The sequence below is a fragment of the Anopheles bellator genome, chromosome 2 (genome assembly GCF_943735745.2).
Source record: "Anopheles bellator chromosome 2, idAnoBellAS_SP24_06.2, whole genome shotgun sequence".
NCBI classification, from domain to species: Eukaryota; Metazoa; Arthropoda; class Insecta; order Diptera; family Culicidae; genus Anopheles; species Anopheles bellator.
This window is the reverse complement of record NC_071286.1, coordinates 50,535,353-50,552,683: the sequence shown is the minus strand read 5'-3', so window position 1 is coordinate 50,552,683 and position 17,331 is coordinate 50,535,353. Positions and strand designations below refer to the sequence as shown.

At 43.7% G+C, this 17,331-nt stretch overlaps 6 protein-coding genes across 9 annotated transcripts; 2 read left to right on the top strand and 4 right to left on the bottom strand.

Annotated features, from left to right (window-relative positions):
- Nucleotides 1–4: 4 nt before the first annotated feature.
- On the bottom strand, nucleotides 5–2,590 carry LOC131210782 (facilitated trehalose transporter Tret1-like). Of its 2 annotated transcripts, XM_058204074.1 has the most exons (5): nucleotides 2,427–2,590; nucleotides 1,625–1,880; nucleotides 1,370–1,561; nucleotides 1,133–1,281; nucleotides 5–1,056 (listed from the first exon to the last, which is right to left on the bottom strand). In XM_058204074.1, exons 2-5 carry the CDS (start codon nucleotides 1,872–1,874, stop codon nucleotides 100–102), a joined length of 1,548 nt encoding a protein of 515 aa, XP_058060057.1. In that variant the 5' UTR covers nucleotides 1,875–1,880; nucleotides 2,427–2,590; the 3' UTR covers nucleotides 5–99. The 2 variants fall into 2 exon arrangements, 1 of the variants encoding a protein (XP_058060057.1); XR_009156873.1 differs by lacking the exons at nucleotides 5–1,056; nucleotides 1,133–1,281; nucleotides 1,370–1,561; nucleotides 1,625–1,880 and adding an exon at nucleotides 1,985–2,270.
- Nucleotides 2,591–4,718: 2,128 nt separating this feature from the next.
- LOC131208267 (facilitated trehalose transporter Tret1-2 homolog) lies at nucleotides 4,719–7,109 on the bottom strand. Its single transcript, XM_058200927.1, has 3 exons — nucleotides 6,748–7,109; nucleotides 6,450–6,641; nucleotides 4,719–6,380 (listed from the first exon to the last, which is right to left on the bottom strand). Exons 1-3 carry the CDS (start codon nucleotides 7,097–7,099, stop codon nucleotides 5,272–5,274), a joined length of 1,653 nt encoding a protein of 550 aa, XP_058056910.1. The 5' UTR covers nucleotides 7,100–7,109; the 3' UTR covers nucleotides 4,719–5,271.
- Nucleotides 7,110–11,561: 4,452 nt separating this feature from the next.
- On the top strand, nucleotides 11,562–13,496 carry LOC131209904 (sepiapterin reductase-like). 2 transcript variants are annotated; one of them, XM_058203058.1, is made up of 3 exons: nucleotides 11,562–11,882; nucleotides 12,056–12,384; nucleotides 12,531–13,496. In XM_058203058.1, the coding sequence occupies exon 3, from the start codon at nucleotides 12,559–12,561 to the stop codon at nucleotides 13,372–13,374; it is 816 nt and encodes a 271-aa protein (XP_058059041.1). In that variant the 5' UTR covers nucleotides 11,562–11,882; nucleotides 12,056–12,384; nucleotides 12,531–12,558; the 3' UTR covers nucleotides 13,375–13,496. The 2 variants fall into 2 exon arrangements, with proteins under 2 accessions (XP_058059041.1, XP_058059042.1); XM_058203059.1 differs by having other exon boundaries at nucleotides 12,455–13,496.
- Nucleotides 13,385–14,356, top strand: LOC131209907 (uncharacterized). The gene is made up of 2 exons (XM_058203064.1): nucleotides 13,385–13,497; nucleotides 13,646–14,356. Exon 2 carries the CDS (start codon nucleotides 13,719–13,721, stop codon nucleotides 14,160–14,162), a length of 444 nt encoding a protein of 147 aa, XP_058059047.1. The 5' UTR covers nucleotides 13,385–13,497; nucleotides 13,646–13,718; the 3' UTR covers nucleotides 14,163–14,356.
- Nucleotides 14,357–14,478: 122 nt separating this feature from the next.
- LOC131209906 (ubiquitin-ribosomal protein eS31 fusion protein) lies at nucleotides 14,479–17,186 on the bottom strand. The gene is made up of 3 exons (XM_058203063.1): nucleotides 17,144–17,186; nucleotides 14,806–15,136; nucleotides 14,479–14,727 (listed from the first exon to the last, which is right to left on the bottom strand). The coding sequence occupies exons 2-3, from the start codon at nucleotides 15,124–15,126 to the stop codon at nucleotides 14,578–14,580; spliced, it is 471 nt and encodes a 156-aa protein (XP_058059046.1). The 5' UTR covers nucleotides 15,127–15,136; nucleotides 17,144–17,186; the 3' UTR covers nucleotides 14,479–14,577.
- LOC131209905 (ribosome biogenesis protein NSA2 homolog) lies at nucleotides 15,129–17,161 on the bottom strand. Of its 2 annotated transcripts, none has more exons than XM_058203061.1 (2): nucleotides 17,144–17,161; nucleotides 15,129–16,266 (listed from the first exon to the last, which is right to left on the bottom strand). In XM_058203061.1, the coding sequence occupies exon 2, from the start codon at nucleotides 16,233–16,235 to the stop codon at nucleotides 15,456–15,458; it is 780 nt and encodes a 259-aa protein (XP_058059044.1). In that variant the 5' UTR covers nucleotides 16,236–16,266; nucleotides 17,144–17,161; the 3' UTR covers nucleotides 15,129–15,455. The 2 variants fall into 2 exon arrangements, with proteins under 2 accessions (XP_058059044.1, XP_058059045.1); XM_058203062.1 differs by lacking the exon at nucleotides 17,144–17,161 and adding an exon at nucleotides 16,713–17,053.
- Nucleotides 17,187–17,331: the final 145 nt, after the last annotated feature.

The following is a 17,331-nucleotide window of genomic DNA, read 5'->3' as shown; positions in this document are numbered from 1 at the left end:
CGTATTATCAATAATGTACAGGCGCCTTATCACAGTTCTTCGTCTAAAGGAGTTGTTCGTTCGCGTAAGTTTTGGTCGCTGGTATCGTTTTACATGTGGCTACCCCGATACATTTTGCATTTTGTTGGTTGGTTTTAGAATCGTTGTCATTTCAACCTCCTTACTTGGAACCTCCGTGCCGCGGAAGCGGTTTTCGATTTCTTCAAGGGTGCGCCCTTTCGTTTCCGGCAAGAAGAAGTAAACGAACGCAATGCCGAGCACCGAAAGGCAGCCGAACATGATGAACACATTCGCATTGCCTATCGTTTCCACTAACGAAGGATATACTTTGATGATGATGAAAGACATCGTGTAGCCAAAGAAGATCGTCAGGCCCGACGCAAAGCCGCGGATTTTGGTGGGATAAACCTCGGCGTTCATCGAAAATGGCAACGTCAGGAAGCCTAGGGTGGCAGTGAAAATAAATGCTACCAACAGCACGGTCGGAATCCAACCGAGTGTGGTACCCTTGACTGGGAAGATGGCGCAAAGCGCTAGGCCGAACATGCAGCACGCCATTCCGAAGCCCGAAAACAATGCTGGCGGTCGTCGTCCAAACTTATCTGATATGAAAGACATCAGTACAGTGGTGACGACGCGAGTCAAACCAACGAATACGGCGCTCAGGAAAGGGTCGATGGCCACACCCGCCTCAATGGAAAAGCTAGCAGCGTAAACAATGATAACGAAGATACCGGTAAACTGTTGGAAGAAGAAGAACGTGCACATGATGGCGAGCGGTTTGTACACTTCCGGCTTCTTCAGCTGATCTATCTTCGACTTTTTCGTTTGCGATGACCGGAACCGCGCAATGTTGTCTTCCAGTGCATCCAACTCTGCACGAATCTCAGGATGATTATCCTCCTTGATGGCACGCACCACTTTCAGGCATCGCTCTGCTTTGATCATCCGCTTTTTGCTCACCAACCAGCTCGGTGACTCGGGCAGCGGCAGAACGGTAAGCAGCGAAACGACCGTGAAGATACCACATATAGCGCACACGAATCGCCAGTCGCTCTATAAGCAGTTCAGCAGAGAAAAGTAAACCATGTCAACAGTTCGATCTTCAACCGTCGATAAGCTATTTGGGTACCTTGAACAAGTAGCCGAGCGTATAGATACTAAGCATTCCGATTGCGGTACAGAACGCTGTTAAAAGTGTCAAGCGGCCTCGCAGGTTGGGATGTGCTACCTCCGCGGCGTACACCGAGGCAGGAGTGCTAGATAAGCCTATCGCGATGCCTATCGCGTAGGACGAGAGAACAAAAAACGTATTATCGTAAGTTCGGCTTACAGATTCGAGGTACTTTCGTCAACGCCAAACAAGTACCTATAATAATACGCGCCACGATAAGCTGGATAAACAGGGCAGTGCTGTCCGTTCGGCTGGCAAATGACATAATGGCCCACGACACGATCGATATGCTGTTGATAAAGTACAACGTTTTCTTACGGCCAACCTTGTCCAGCAGATAGCCGGAAAGAAGACCCCCGAACGGACACATGATTGATGTGATAGATGCTGCAATAATTGCGTATTAGGTGAGCGCGCCTTCGACATAGCTTTTCGACGCCGCTAGCTTACCAAACCAAGTGGCATTCGATTCGGAGAGCACAACCGACGACGTTGAGTTGGTCAGCTCAATCATGGCAATCGAGGGGAATCCGATGCCCATCCCTGATGAAATGATGGTAATGTTGGCCACCACGGCCATTACTATCTGCTTGATAGCTGCATGACGCGTTAATTCTGTTAGCACTGTGGTGTTGGGACTTTTTGAAGGGGATTTCTCCGTCAATGCGGCTTCCATCTCCGAAGGATGCTTTCCACTCATCGTGGGCTTGGGTGAGGTGAAATGCAAAAAAAATGTAGATAAAATAAATCATTTCCACGTATGCTAGCAGACTGTTTTAACATATTCTCCAACTCAGGTTTGCCGAGCGACTTCGTCTTTATTATATTTTCATAAAACTAAAACTAATCTTCACATTTTATCATAAGCCTTCAACTTCTCTAGAAGCTTACTTTTAAAACTTTGCCACAGCCGGATCTCTTATTCCTTCAGTAGCTATTTTAATTCATCTTAATGTTGGGGTCAGAGCTTCACACGCGATTTTCTAAAACGAGTTGCTTTACTACAAATGTTTCGCGATAGCCGTTGAGCTCCGGGTGATGTCCGTCTTTCGCTACTAGCACATGGTCCAATCCAGTTCGAACCGGTATGCTGCGGCTGTGTATCGCGCATCATGTTGTTATTTGGCAGTGGCAGAAACGAATGGCCCGTCCGTCAAGGTTTCGTAGCCAGACAATCGGGAAAGACTGTGACTTCAACTAAGACTTCAACTCTCAGTGAGGTGCAACCAAACGCGCTCGAAGCCAAACTTACCTCCTAACCACAATGTTTTCCTTCAAACAATCTCAAGTCCTGCTGAGAATTCTAACGCAGATTGCTGCTGTTTCGAACGGCTTTGTAGCGAAAAGGTCTCTTTTGCAGACAGTCTCGTCACGTTTCTCAAATGTTTAGATATCTTGCCCATAACACCGGAAAGAATGACGGTGAATTCGCAAACGTCTGCCACGATCAGCTGTCACATGCACATGTTAAATGTTTACCAATGCCGAAGTTTTGTTGTGGTTGTACAGTACAACACGGGCGAGGAAACAAGTTTGATGTTAGCCAAAAATCAAGGTTAAACAGTATCAAACCTTGAGGACGCTTTCTGAAGACGAAAACCAGGACAATGAGCCTTCAATGCTTAATAGAGGATGGTTCGAAAGCATTAATCGTAATTAGTAAGTTAGATTGTTGGTGTTACTATCACAGTATTCAGGGGCCTCGATCCGAAGCGAATACATTATTAGCGGTACTTTCAAAACTACTCCCGCTCTTTGTAACTTCAAACTGTAGTTAGACAAGAATTGACCTTAGAGGCCCAAAGTTAGTTTCCTGGGTGGTTAACCGGAACAGAGTGCACAAGCGAGGCCATTCCAATAAAGCTGATCAAAGCACGAAAGCCTTGCAGCAATTGGTGGATCGTTAAAATATATCAAATATAAAAAAGTCATATGTTTTCTTAAACACCGCGCAAGACCGTACTCCAATCCATCATCAGTGACCTGCGCCCACAAAGTCCATGGTGCGGCAGAAATGGACCCAATCTGAGAATTAATCTCCGAGAACAGACGTCATACTGTTCCGATGGTTCGCAAAGCTTGATAATGATTCTTCGCCCAGAATGTAGAACGCGTTATGTTACTAACGCGCTGAATTTTCTATTGTCAGTAGGTCACATTTGAAATCATTGTAAAACTACGATAAGCGTGAGCCGTACTATTGTCTTTGTTGTTTTTTATTTTTATTTTGCATAATAGTGTCCAATCTTTGAACAATAGTGCTGATCTATCTATAAAAACATCAAATGTACAGGAAAGCTGAACACGACTTCTACAGAGGCATGAATGATTTCATACGATATGTAATCTTAGGATAGGGACTATTATGCTTTCACACTTTAGCCGTCTGTTTTTTTAAATTTCAAAGTCAAAAACACCAACTTCACTTCTTTGAAAGTCGAAAACGACGCCCGAGTTGTCACGTTGCTTATTTATAAAAAAAACGTTTGCCTTGACCATCAATACACAAAACCTTCTGTGACACAGTGATACGAACTTCTATTAATAACTAGATGGTCAAACCGACAATAGTATATTTCGTTGCATAGTATTTTTCGCAAGTACACTCGATGCCCGGTTCGCCTCATCAAACGTGAACGATAACCCGGCACCCAAGCACTATGCTGATTCCACAAGCACCGCAGGCACTAAGTACGCAAGTACGCCACGCGGCGCCGACTGGTGCAAACGTACAAAATTCAGTGCAAAGACTTACGAAAATGGGTGTCCTGCGCAGCGTTTGCTGCTAGCGTTTCGCGAATACTAAGGTCTGCGGCCACCATCCTGGTAGACTAAATACGCAGAGGTGCTGCTCGCGCCCGAAGCGAGCACACGCGTGTGTTAGTAGTGGCCAGTGTCTGTTCAGTGGTTACGTTACGGATTCGTTATGCCGTCCGCTACTACGGCGTTATGACGTTGATGGTTTCAACCCCGTCGGTTTTTTTTCTTTTTAACGGGTTCATAGACCATTATCAGAGGCCGTTGGCTCGTCAGTCCCGTGCGGTGGTGGTGGTGATCGTACAACGCCATGCTGGTGGGTTGATATGCTTCAGGAAGCTGTGAACTAGATAGTGGTGGACACGTGCCATACTATACCGAAGTTCAGAATAATTGGTTCGTGTAGCATGTGCCCCGTTTGCTCTGGCCTTGAACTTGGCCTTGAGAAAAAAAAACCTGTGGATCAAACAGAACGGCACCTTTCTATGCAGTTTGAGCATTAATCATTGCGTTTTAAATTAATCAACGGCCGATTACCGGTACCTTGTTATGTCTCTGTCTATTCAAAGCCGGTATCAAATCTATGCCGGGGGTTCAACTCACCTGATCCATTACCGCGATAATTGCATGAATTATACCATAACAATTAGCTCCTTGTGAACGCTATTTGCATAATTACCACAAGCTTATCGAAAACAAACACAATTATCTCAAAAAGTACTGATCGGTCAGTGTTACAACGACCTTTATACGTTTTTGTGTTTTTAACTTTTATTATATTTGCAACAGACGTGTTTATTGCTATCTTCAGCATAATTTTTCTTTTACAGTTCCGCACTTCTGAAACTGAATGATGGCAAACAGAATATTTTTATGTAACATTTATCAGACCTTTGAAGCGTCGTAAAGTATGCTTCGCTACAGCATTTGTCATACTTTGAAAATATGGCACATCGCTGAAAATTCTAATATTACTAAACTATTCATAGCATGAGATATGATTCTTTTCCTTACGGATCAGAGAACCGCCGAAGAGAAGATCACAGAGTTGACTTAATTAATATTGATGAAAATGGCAACTGCAACGGTTCTAGTGGTTCCCAGCATACAAACTGCTTTAGCCTCAAGTGGAGCAATTCCATACAACTAGCCACGCGTTTCAATTAAAGTTAATCAGCGGCTTTCAGTCATGCTCGCTTTTATGGGGCGCCTGGAAAAAAGATTGTCAAACTTCTGCTCAGCGCAGTTATTTTCGCGCAAAAGATTGGTGTCAATTGACCTATGCTGGCGTCCGTTTGGGTCAGTGATGAATATAATGCCCCATTGCGATGCTTCTATGCTTAAGCCTTAACAGACGAAAGACAGCTAAGCTCTTCTTCCTCGCCCTGTGAAGATTTCAAATGTGATGAGCTATGGGGCTGTCCCCGAAAGTAATCCTCGATCTCCTGCAACGACTTGCCTTTGGTTTCCGGTACGACATAGTGGACGTAAACCACACCTAGTAATGATACTACTCCGTAAAAGATAAACACGTTGACGCTTCCCATCCCCTCTACCATCGTCGGGTAAAGCTTGATCGTGAAGAAGGACATCAGGTAGGTGAAAAATACCGTTACGCCGGATGCAGGACCTCGTACGGTCTGAGGAAACAACTCGGCTAGCATTGAGAATGGCATCGTCAGAAACCCTAGCGTACTGGTGAAAATGTACGTAAGTATCAACACGTTTGGTATCCATTTCAAGCCATCGGTGAGGGTGAAATTTACGCATCCCGCCAAACCAAACATGCAAACTAACATGCCGACGCCCGAGAAAATGGATGGAGGTTTACGACCGAGAGTGTCGAGAATGTACGCCACTAGTAGTGTGGCAATAACACGCGTAATACCGATCAGCACGGTACACAAGAAAGGATCTATCGTAACGCTGGCCTCCGTTGACACACTAGCGGCGTAGACAATGATTACGAAGATTCCGGAAAATTGTTGAAATCCAAAAAATCCAATTATAATTCCCAGGGGCTTGTACACCTGGGGTTGCCTTAATAACTGGAGAAAGCTTTCCTTTCCAGCCCTGCGTTGAGCCGAAACGGTTTCCCGCATACGCTCGATCTCCCGATCGATCTCCGGCACATGCTGCCGGTGGCCCCCGTAGCCACGGATTGTCTTCAGCGATCTTTCGGCTTCCTCGTTCCGCTCTTTCGACACAAGCCACGCGGGGGACTCTGGCAGGGCAAACAGTAGCAACAGCGAGATTACGCAGATGAAGGCAGCCAAAGCAGCAACTAGTCGGAAATCATGCGGTATAACGTATGATAAGGAGTAGATAACCAAAATGCCTACGGCAATCATCAGCGAGGTGAGGACGGTAAGTCGTCCGCGTAGTTTCGCCGTAGCAATTTCCGCCGAATAGATAGCAGCTGGTGCGCTGACTAGGCCGATCACAACTCCTGCAGTAAACACGAAATAAAAGTGAAACATAATTCGAAAGGATAGGCACCATCACGATGGTAGCTTACCGATAAGTACACGCGCAATTAGGATTTGTGTGTACATCAGGTCGAAATTAGTCCTGCTGCAAACGGCTATCATTGTCCACGACACGATCGAGATCACATTGATGAGCATTAAGGTTTTCTTCCTTCCGATTCGATCCAACAGATACCCCGAAACGATTCCACCGAGGGGACACGCAATGGAGCTGATGGAGGCTGATGTAAGCAAATTACAAAAAAGGAATTGATTTAGTTTTCATTTCTCGTAAAAGGTACGTAGCAATGCTTGAGCATTTTTCACTGTGTACAGTGTACCACTTACCAAACCAGGAAGCTTGACTAGGATTCATTCTCATTGGGTTTTCCTCAGCAGTGAGAGTGTGTAGGGTAATTCCGGAATAACCGAGGCCCATTCCGGACGAGAGTACGGTCAAGTTGGCCAAAATGCTCATGATCGTTTGCATCCGAGTGCCTTTCGCGTGAACGTCCTGTGCTGCGTCCTGTGCTAGCTCCTCGTTTGTCGATTTGGACTTCAGTAAAGTCCATTGCTTTTCGCTAACTAACCCCAAGGTAGCTGGTTGCATGTAGTGCGTTGTCGACTGCACCAACTCTTCCGGTGAAGATAATTTTTCTTCATCATTCTCCGTTGTTTGTGTTATTTCACTGTTCCCCATTATCACAAAATCAATCCTGTGAAGTAAATGAACAATGGTTGTTTCAGCAAGGCGAAGATAACGTCGTCAACGAACGTTTATTTTTCAAACAGCACACCTTTGGGGACATTTGATTTCGGTTGAAATCTATGGGGCATGTGATAGGAATGATTTAAATGTTACTACTCTCAACGGCAGATGGTAAGCCCGTTACATAATACCTGTTGATTGTTCGGTGGGACTCGTCCGTCTTCACAACATTTGGCCGTGGCAACAGATTTGCAATGCTGATTCTGCAAAGCATGCACAAAACGAGTTCGAAAGAGATCTCCAATGCACAGATCGAAGCGCTTGCTCGCTTAACTCGCCAAAGGAACGAGCTAAGACCGATGGGATGATTGCAAACTGGGAAGTGCTGGCGAGAATGGCGATAATAAGTTGTTGCTGGCCGGTTTTGATGAAACAACCGCATGCATACGAGGTGCAATCGGAGTTATATGACGAGCTAATGCATGCATCGTCCCGATCGAGAGAAATACATTTGGTTTTTTTTATAGATTTTAAATAATGACATCAGATGTTTGATAGGCAGCATGTAATAAATAGTGTTGTTTTTGTACAACGAACAATGGCTGGCGAGCGTTTTCATACGAACGAATAATAAGGACATAATAACGATAACCAATAAAGGACACAACAAAAATAGGAATGGTATGCTAAAATGGTAGTCTGGCTACCTTCTAGAAAGTAGTGACTCCAAACCGTAACGACAAGCAAAATATGTTGGTCACAAAACGATCGCGGAATCTGTGCATGGAGATGTTAACGGAATGTCATAACAGAAATGTTTAAACAGATTATTGGACAGGAGTACTATACGGCAAAAGTGGGAGAGATTTGCAAGAATACAAAGCTGTCGGCAGGCTATCTACCAAGCGACCAAAGCGACCAACAGAACTGTGCAAAATTTGATGAAAGGAGTAAACCGAAAGGTTCGGTAATTCGCGTTCCTTAAGACGGAGGACTGAATAATATTTTTTTACATATTCTGCATAAAATGAGCTTTCAAAAGAAACATTACTTGATTTCTTAAGAAAATGTTTGACTGATTTAAAAATTTTTTTGTTTGCCCATTTTTTTACAGGCCCACCCTAGACTACCGAAAATGAATTCGTCAATATAATATCGCCAGTTTTTGGCATGTTGATCATTGTTTTGACCCATAAAATTCACTTCCAAATTTGTTGTTTTAACTTTCTCCTATCACTAGAAAGTAAACGTAAACTAGAAGCAAACTAGAAGTAAACGAAATACCTCGAGCGAACAGCTTTACTATATTATTTATTTCTTATCACTAGAAAAGGCAGAGTCGTATTGAGAACAGCTTTACTATAATTATCACCCTTTTTCTTAAGTTAAGAGATAATGAGGCAAAAACTAACATTTGATCATCTCACTTCGTGACACACGATGTTGCGCTCGTTCATCAAACAAGGATGATATAAAACACACAATGAACGATTTGCTGTTCGCGATTTGCACTTATTCACATCCGGTCAAATGGATGACGATTGATGACTACATTTTGATCTTCATACTATTACAAAAACTATATATTTAGTAAGTACTGTTTTTCACAAAGTTTTAGATATAGTGCCTGAAGCCAAACATGCGCTTATTTTACGAATATTTAGGCATGTTGTAAGACAGTATGCGAACCAAAATACAATTCACAAGTTTCACAGACACCATATCCAGATTTATCGAATTCGGTACATTTAATGTCATCGATTGAAAGTCTAAATAAATCCCAATAGCCATTGCCACACTCGATGTACTTGGGACCGGTGCCAAGTTTAAACACATCATCTGTCACATGTTCTGTGCCGATATGTTGGGAATTTGAAATGCATTTTTCTTAATTTCCACTATTTTTGAACAAGGGTGTACTGCGTTGAGAGATGCACTTCGATCAAAACTTTTCGCCGCTTGCCGCACCAATAAACGGTTACAGCTTGGAATAGTACAACAAACGTGCCCAGAACAGGTTCTACATCAAGGTCACACGCTTACCTTTGACTTTAATGTATTTTTTTTTCGCTGGTTTCATAGACAGAAGTACCGTACAATGTTGTTCAGGCTCAACTCGGAAACGATTTATACCGTCTGCACAAATTAAAACTAACGGCGAATATCCCTGCGTTTCTAGCTGCCCATTAACCACTTCTAACGTTTACTTCTGCTGAAATGTATGGCTCAGCATCGACTGCTGGACTACTACTCGGGAGTAGCTAATTTTGCTCCGTTGCGACTATCTTTGATGTTGACGATCGGATGGACCGTCAACATCGTTCGTGTAAAATCTTAGTATATGTAAGCACAGCACGAAAAGGTAACGCGAACATTAGCTTTAGTTATGTGCGGATCCTAAAGGGTGTTCGATCGTCTTATCAATAACTGCGTTTGTTCAACAGATATGACAATCTGATTGCCAACGCCCATAAATGTGCTTATCACTTACTGTGACGCTGTATTGCATTTTCGCACGTTTGTGTGGCGAAAAACAACGGGAAATAATGTTCATTGATTGTCGTGGTATAGTGCATTTTAAACTTCTCCCAACCGGCTAAACTACCAGCAAATCGTACGTTGGGTGCTATGCGTCGTTTGCGTAGAAAAGATCGGATTTGCCCATCTCACATGTACGTGAACATTTTGCCACAAATTCGATTTAGCACCATGTGACTTCCGGTTCGTTAAATTCCGGAGACGGCACAGTGGACAAGTTGACAACGTTTTGTTTGAATATGTGTTATTATTTTGTAAGAGCGATAAATTACTTCTAACTTTAACATTACATTTTTATCAAAAATTTTAGATTAGAAATGCAATCGAAATTATATGATCATGAAGTGTTTTGTTTAGTTCGAACTAGCCACTTGACGGTCAACTTAGAAAATGAATTGTTCCTAGAAACTGTAACATAACGTCATGTAATTCTTGTCATCCAGGCCTAGTTTCACCACCCCTATTAAATATTGTACCTTTTAGAGGCGGAATCAAATGGACTTCGGCAAGGCTTTTATGGTTGATTGAATTCAAATGCACAAAGGATGTTTCCTCGATGTATTTTTTACCTTTTAATCGATTCAATCGTTGACAATCGATTTTGTGGCGTCCCCCTCTCCCATACAGAGTCGCCATAAGATAAACAGAGAAGGAATTGTGATAGAAAAGCCTAAATGTATGCGATTTGTATGACACATATAAAAAGCGTCAGTTGATTCCACCGACGACAAATGATACCAATTTAAAAAATTATAAAAGGTTAAATGCGTGTCATTCCAGAAATCCCGCTCATGAGGTGAATCACATAATACATATACATAATCAAGCGATACTTTTGATGAAAAAATGTCTAAGCAATTGATGATTATTGATAATGGTCGAGTATCTGTCGACGAATCAAGTGGATGGATTTCACTTCCTCAGAATTTGTGTAAATTTGTCTAATCGAAAGATGAACTTATCAACAAAGTATTCCCAAACATCATTGTCGGCTACAAAATAATGAATGATTTAAAAAACTTCAATTTTCGATCGCTCTCGCTCTTTCTGTGCCTTCGAGAATTTCGTCATGACTGTACACTTCTTTTGATAAAATCCAAAATCTGCCTATTTATTGCCTCTGACGCGGAACAAAGTTCGTCCGGTCAGTCAGTTCATTGAAGAAAAGAGATTAATAATCATGACTAGGGGGCTACACGAAGCGTGAAAACTAGCGTAAAATTAATTTGTAATGTCAAAACATTTACGCTTCGTGTGGCAGCAAAAATTTAAAAACAAAATGTCAAACGTTTTTACGTTCGTGTTGTTGGTCCAAGAAAATAGAAATAGAAGAGAAATAAATTGATTTCTGATTTTTTTCTTCTGTTTTTCGATTTTGTTGCTATACCAGCGAATAAGAACATAAATTATCCTCTGTTTGTAAGCAAAGCGTATGAAAAAAATAATTACGCTCGGGTTTACGCCTCGGCCGTCCCGTAAACGTTTTGACAGCGCCGCAGCAGTTTGGCATTAATCGTTAATGTCAAAATCATTACGTTACGCCTGATGTAGCCCCCCAGTGATAAAAGAAAAATGATTAAAAGCAAAATGAAGAGCTACTGAACGGTTGAATACTATGATGATAATAATTATTTGATTCGTGTTAATTTTTGATATTTTTCAAATTTTTAATAATTGTGTTGTGGATTGATTTTTGATTGAATAAAGTACTTATATTTATCGTTGTTCGAAATCATTATTTGAAATCATGCAAACTTTTGATACACACTGTAACTGATTTTTTTAATTCGCGACAGGGCCAGGGTTGGCTCAATAGGTACCTGAAGTCTGTGTAATACCAACAACAACGTCGTTTTTCTCCGTGGTCTCTGATTGTTTTACTATTAAATGCTTTTCACGTTGTTCTTCAGCATCTTCAGCAACCTAAACGGAGTTTGTCAAAGCGGCCTGTTCTGTGTGCAAGTGTTCCGGCATACTAGTGAAAAAATGAGTTTTGCCGACCCATGGGTTAAGCAGGACCGCCAACATAATATTAGTGATTCGTTGTCCAGCACCACTACCGCAAACGACGGAGCAGCTCAGCGACAGACAGATTCTACATCAGTTTCTACTACAGATTCAGCATCACTTGATTCGCTCGAGTTTGAAGATAATTTCGATCCCAAGCACTCACAGAACCCACGTCAACCGCAAGATAATCGGCTTCCGGATTCGGATAACTATTTAGCAGTGCTAGGTTAGTGCGTTACGTCCAAGTAGATCGTGGCATAGAGAAAACATTTTTCGTCTAACCTCCTTTCCTCTCGCCATTTCGCGCGCGGGACATTGATAAGCTAATATTCGAGCAAGCGCTGCCGAACTTCCCTTGTTAGATTGATTCGACTGGTGGTCACTTTTGTTTGTTTGTAGAGAAGCGCCTGGACCGTCTGAAGCACAGTTCCAGTGTTTTGCAGCAGCTGTCGGAACGTCGTGAGGCGTGCATGCGATCATTGTTAAGCGATTCTACAACGCTGCGATCGGCAGGGGAACTTCTTGAGCTGGAGGAACCCGTAAACAACAGCGAACTACTAAGATTCATACGCCCGGTGCAGGCACTGTCGCAGGCAGAGATCGTACGACTTGTGCATCACGATCAGCTGCAGAAGGAAGAATACGAAGAACCGCGCGAAGGCGAAGAAAGCGGCACCGAGAGTTCCACATCACGCTAAGAGAAGTTCGAGAAACGCAGCGGACCATTGGTAAGGGTTGAAAGGTGTTCTGATATTTAACGTTTACTTCTTGATTCACCGTTTGCACCTTCCTACATAGCTTTACGTCGCCCTTTTTTCATTTGTGTTATGTGCTCAAATATCTTACCGAACGTACTGTTCTTTCTGTAAAAAAGAGAAGCGTCTTGCGCTGCTCTCATAGGAATGGCTTCCACGACAACCACCGCCGTCAACCTCGAGCAGGTAACCTACTTCCTCGTGACGGGTGCTTCGCGAGGTATCGGTGCCAAGCTGGCCATTGAGACGGCACGCAAATTTAAAGCCGGCTCTGTCGTTGTTCTACTGGCGAGATCTGCGTCCGGGCTTGAAAGTACACGTTCGGCCATACTAGAAGTAAATCCACACGTTACGGTCGTGACGAGCTCGGTTGACCTTGCGACCGCTTCGAAGCAGTTACTGGACGAGATCCTGAACAAGTCGCTGCTGGGCCGTACACCGCACGAACAGTTCGGGCTTGCGTATGTTATCCACAACGTAGGTACGATAGGCAACGTGGAACGTAAGGCGGTCGAGCTAGATGATCGCTCTGAATGGGAGGAGTACTTTGCCACAAACGTGTTCAATGTAGCCGTCCTAAACAGCTGTTTCCTTGGCAAGTTTGGTACCGTGCCCCAGAAACTGGTGGTGAACATTACATCAAAAGCCTGCATAGCGCCGTTTGCCAGCATGGCGTTCTATTGCGCGGGCAAGGCGGCCCGCGAAATGTATTTCCGTGTGCTGGCCGAAGAGGAAGCTGCCGCAGGTGTTAAGGTGCTTAATTATTCGCCCGGCCCGGTCGACACGGAGATGACGGTCGACATACAGGCCCGTTCCAGTGCGCCCGGTATTCGTGAATACTTTAAAAATCTTCGTGACACGACCACTATACTAACGACCGAGCAAACAACGGCCAAATTTTTACACATTCTCGAAAATGGCCTATTCAAGTCCGGCGAGCACGTGGACTACTACGATCACTAATCGCGGAAGCAGTGGAGTGTGCTGAGTTCGCAGAAAATGGTTGATCCTAAGCTATAATGCGTTCCATCGATTGAAGATGCTAACATCTCACTGGAGGAAAAGGCGCCCTCCCTTACGCTTAAGGTGCTTTAAGCTTCAATAAAGTGTTTAAAAGCAACACTAAATCCGTTGATCGTGTTCGAATTCGTTATTGCTTATTTCTGTCTTACGATATGTACCGATATGTACTCTTTAAGATATTTCTCCTTTTTTTCCCCTGTTTAATCGACAGACTCGAAACGGTTCTTCTAATGTTGCAACGCCACTCCAACAATTTTACATAGCGTCACGAAACTGGCGGGAACATGCTGATGGATTCTAACTTTGGGCGCTCGTTTCTCTTCCTTACCGACCTCGCGTGGAAAATACGCGTCGCACTGCCGGCCCTCATACTGGTCGGGTCGATGGTCTTTGACTTTCGGTGGGAGATCGAAATTAACATCCACACTGAACGGATCGCGCTGCCGGATGGGCCGCGCCAGCAACGCGACGCTGGTGGCGAAGTGGGTGGCGTCGGAGTTGCGATTGACCAACTTAGCAGTGAAGATGATGATTACTACGAAGATGATGATTACGACGATTTTGATGATGATAGTGATGATCTGATGTTTGCGATGGACGATTTGGACGAGGATTTGGAGGAAGACGAAGGAGAAGGAGATGGTGAACAGAATGATGACGGCCACGCCAACGGAACAATTCGAATAACCCGGTATGCCATCGTAAACATTCACAATACCAATAGATAAGCGAACACTGTAAAAGTGAGAATCTAAATGTAATCATTGTCCGTAAGATGTTTTGTTAAAGAGGCCGCATTAGTAGTTAAAATAGAACATGTTTAGTGAAAAATTAATGGAATCAGCAGCGGTTGTATAGGAAATCCTTTAAATATTCTTCGTATTATGTTGATCAATAAAGAACGTTCGCAGTACGAACAGGATTTCTCTGAAATCTTTGTCTTACCTGTAGCACCCCATAATCCGCTGATTATATCACAAAAGAACCAGCCAACCACTCTTTTCGCAATTCTTTCGAAATGTAATGAATTATCTCGTCCCAGCGTATTTTTTTAAATACAGATTACGGTTATCTGTATTAATTATTATTCTCGTAAGAATTTCCCAATCGCAAGCTCGCTTTCACGGGATATTGGTTTTTCTTTTACTTCTCCTCCTGCTTCGAATAGACAAGCGTCAGATGACACTTGCCGCAATAGTGACGGTTTTCGTGAGCAGCCATGAACACACCGGCACCACACGATTCGCTGGTGCACTCGCGGCGCAGACGGTGAATCTTTCCGTTCTCGTCAACCTAGAGTAAAGGATGCAAAACAAATCAAATGCCTCGTTCTTCATCCTGATGTATCGTTACGAAGAAAACGTGATTTACCTTGTAGTACTTAAGGACGGCTAGCTTGACCTTCTTCCTCTTGTGCTTGATCTTTTTCGGAGTGGAGTAATTCTTCTTCTTGCGCTTCTTGGCGCCACCGCGCAGACGAAGCACCAGATGGAGAGTCGACTCTTTCTGGATATTGTAGTCAGACAGAGTGCGCCCATCCTCCAACTGCTTGCCGGCGAAGATCAGACGCTGCTGATCTGGCGGAATGCCCTCCTTGTCCTGGATCTTGGCCTTCACATTCTCGATCGTATCCGAGGGCTCTACCTCGAGAGTGATGGTCTTACCCGTGAGGGTTTTGACGAAGATCTGCATCGCGAGCCGTCTGAACGCAGATTGTAAATAATGAAGTTAAATATTTCTTTTGTTGACGAACACCAGTTGGTGAACGCCTGTGCTTTGGACTTGGGACTCAATCTCAAAAGCGCAATTTACATGTGTTCATCAAAATATATCTGCTCCTAGTATAGTTTTGAGAATAGAAACCTAATATTTGCTAATTTGTCTCTGGTTTTTCTTTATCTCTGTTAAGAATGTGTAAACATAAATTAATGGATATCTGTTCAGCCTTCTTATGGCAAACCCCTCTTTACACTGAAAAAATCCACATTTCCCTTATAATCCACGATTGGAGTGGCGCCGCTTTACACCAGCAACACCGCATTTATGCATCCGTCGTTTTCTGGATTATTCGTGACTTGGGCGTACTTGCCCCATACCACCCGACCGGATTGGGTGACCAAGCCGAGTTCTGAAATGTTCACTTCAATTACGGTGCCCTTCGTGATGACGCCAAGACTCGTGTACATCGGTGACGATGGGTTTTTCTTTACACCAATAATTGGCAGATGAAACGTGGCTTTCAGTTCCGGGTGCGTTACGTGGGCCTTGTTGAAACGAAGAGCCATCGGACGGATAAACCGTTCGTACTTGGGCGGTTTGCGGGTAAATGTCTCACCAACGTATGTCACCTTTGTCACCATTCGCTTCCAAGCTTTGCGTTTCGTTTTTCCGCTCCGTATCACCTTGAACACTTCAGCATCAGATTGGGCGCGTACTTTTGGTATGGGAACGTCCCATTTGCCTGCCTTTTCCTTGCGCTTTTGTTTGATCATATTTGATAGCACCTTGGCGCTGGATTGGATGCCACGATCCATCAGGTAGGGTGGGATAGCACCGTCCTCAACCTTCTCGGTGGTTTTTTTCACCTTCTTCTCTTCATGTGCCTGGATTTTCTTCTTCATCTGAATCTTTTCGTTGCGCCGGTGACGTTGGAAAAGTTTGGCCTTGATGCCGCGCAGCTTGCGTGCCATGGCAGCGCGCTTCTTCGGCTCACGAGCCTCTCGCTTACGCTTGCGCTCCTCATAGTCGAGCCGACGACCGTGGAGCTTGATATGACGCTCAATATACTCGTTTTGCGGCATGGTGAACGCTTATTGTGTTGTTCCGAGTGCACTAAAAGTCAAAAAGTATATGCAATAGAAATTAAATTAGTAAACACGAATGATAACCTCGGTGGCTGAAGAAACTCCTTCCTAAACCAGAGCACATGGCCGATATTCGAAAATCGCTGCCACTTCCAAAAAGACCCAATGTCTACAGATCGGTTTTATCGCATGTTCTCCTTTATGACCACACACACAACAGAAGCACTACACAATCAAACGTTTATACATGTCCCGCAAACGGTCATCATGGACGAATACCACGTCGTGAAGTATTGTGTATTCTTCATAGTACAAGAAAAAAATGCGAGACAAATCTGTGTGCAATGGAACCGACACGGTTGTGCGTCGGAATACTTTTCGGAAGGGCATTGCGTCCGAATATCTGACATGTTTCACTTGAATAAAGAAGGGTTTCATTGGCGCTTTTAGTCCGCACAAAACGGCAACACTTACCGAAAAATCCGGTTAATGACACGATTAATGCCTTTGGCTCTTTATAGCTTGATGCGCCGGTCAGCGAATGTGCCGATTTTCGCTGAACACCTTCCTTATAAAAGATCCCCAACACGTCACAAATATTCTTTACAGTCACCCCGAACTAAACTACCTAAACCAAGTCATATCCAAGTTCTCAAAACTGTTTCTACCCTAAGCTCTTGCAAATGGACACGCGGACTCAATCCGCGTTAGACCACACGGCGAATGTGCTTTTCACATAAGTAATATACAAGGATTTTTAAACAATAATACTACACTGAAATAGCGCACAAATGCCCAGTAACGATGGCGTAGTGTTTCTCCACAGTTTCCCAATTTCCTCCACTTATTTTGATGAACGCAAATAAAGAAAATTGCAATTTTTCAAAGCACGCTCAGAAACTCACCTTACTCGGACACCATACACAAAGTAAAAGAAATCGGAAATGGTAGTGCAGCGCCTCCAGCGGTGAAATTATCCGTTTGACAGTTGACAGTCTTTGCGGGGGTAGGAAATTGTAATTGTAATGCCCAATTTTGGCAAAACATTTTCTCAACAGATGGCACTTTTCTTGTGTTGATTCATTCCATTCCA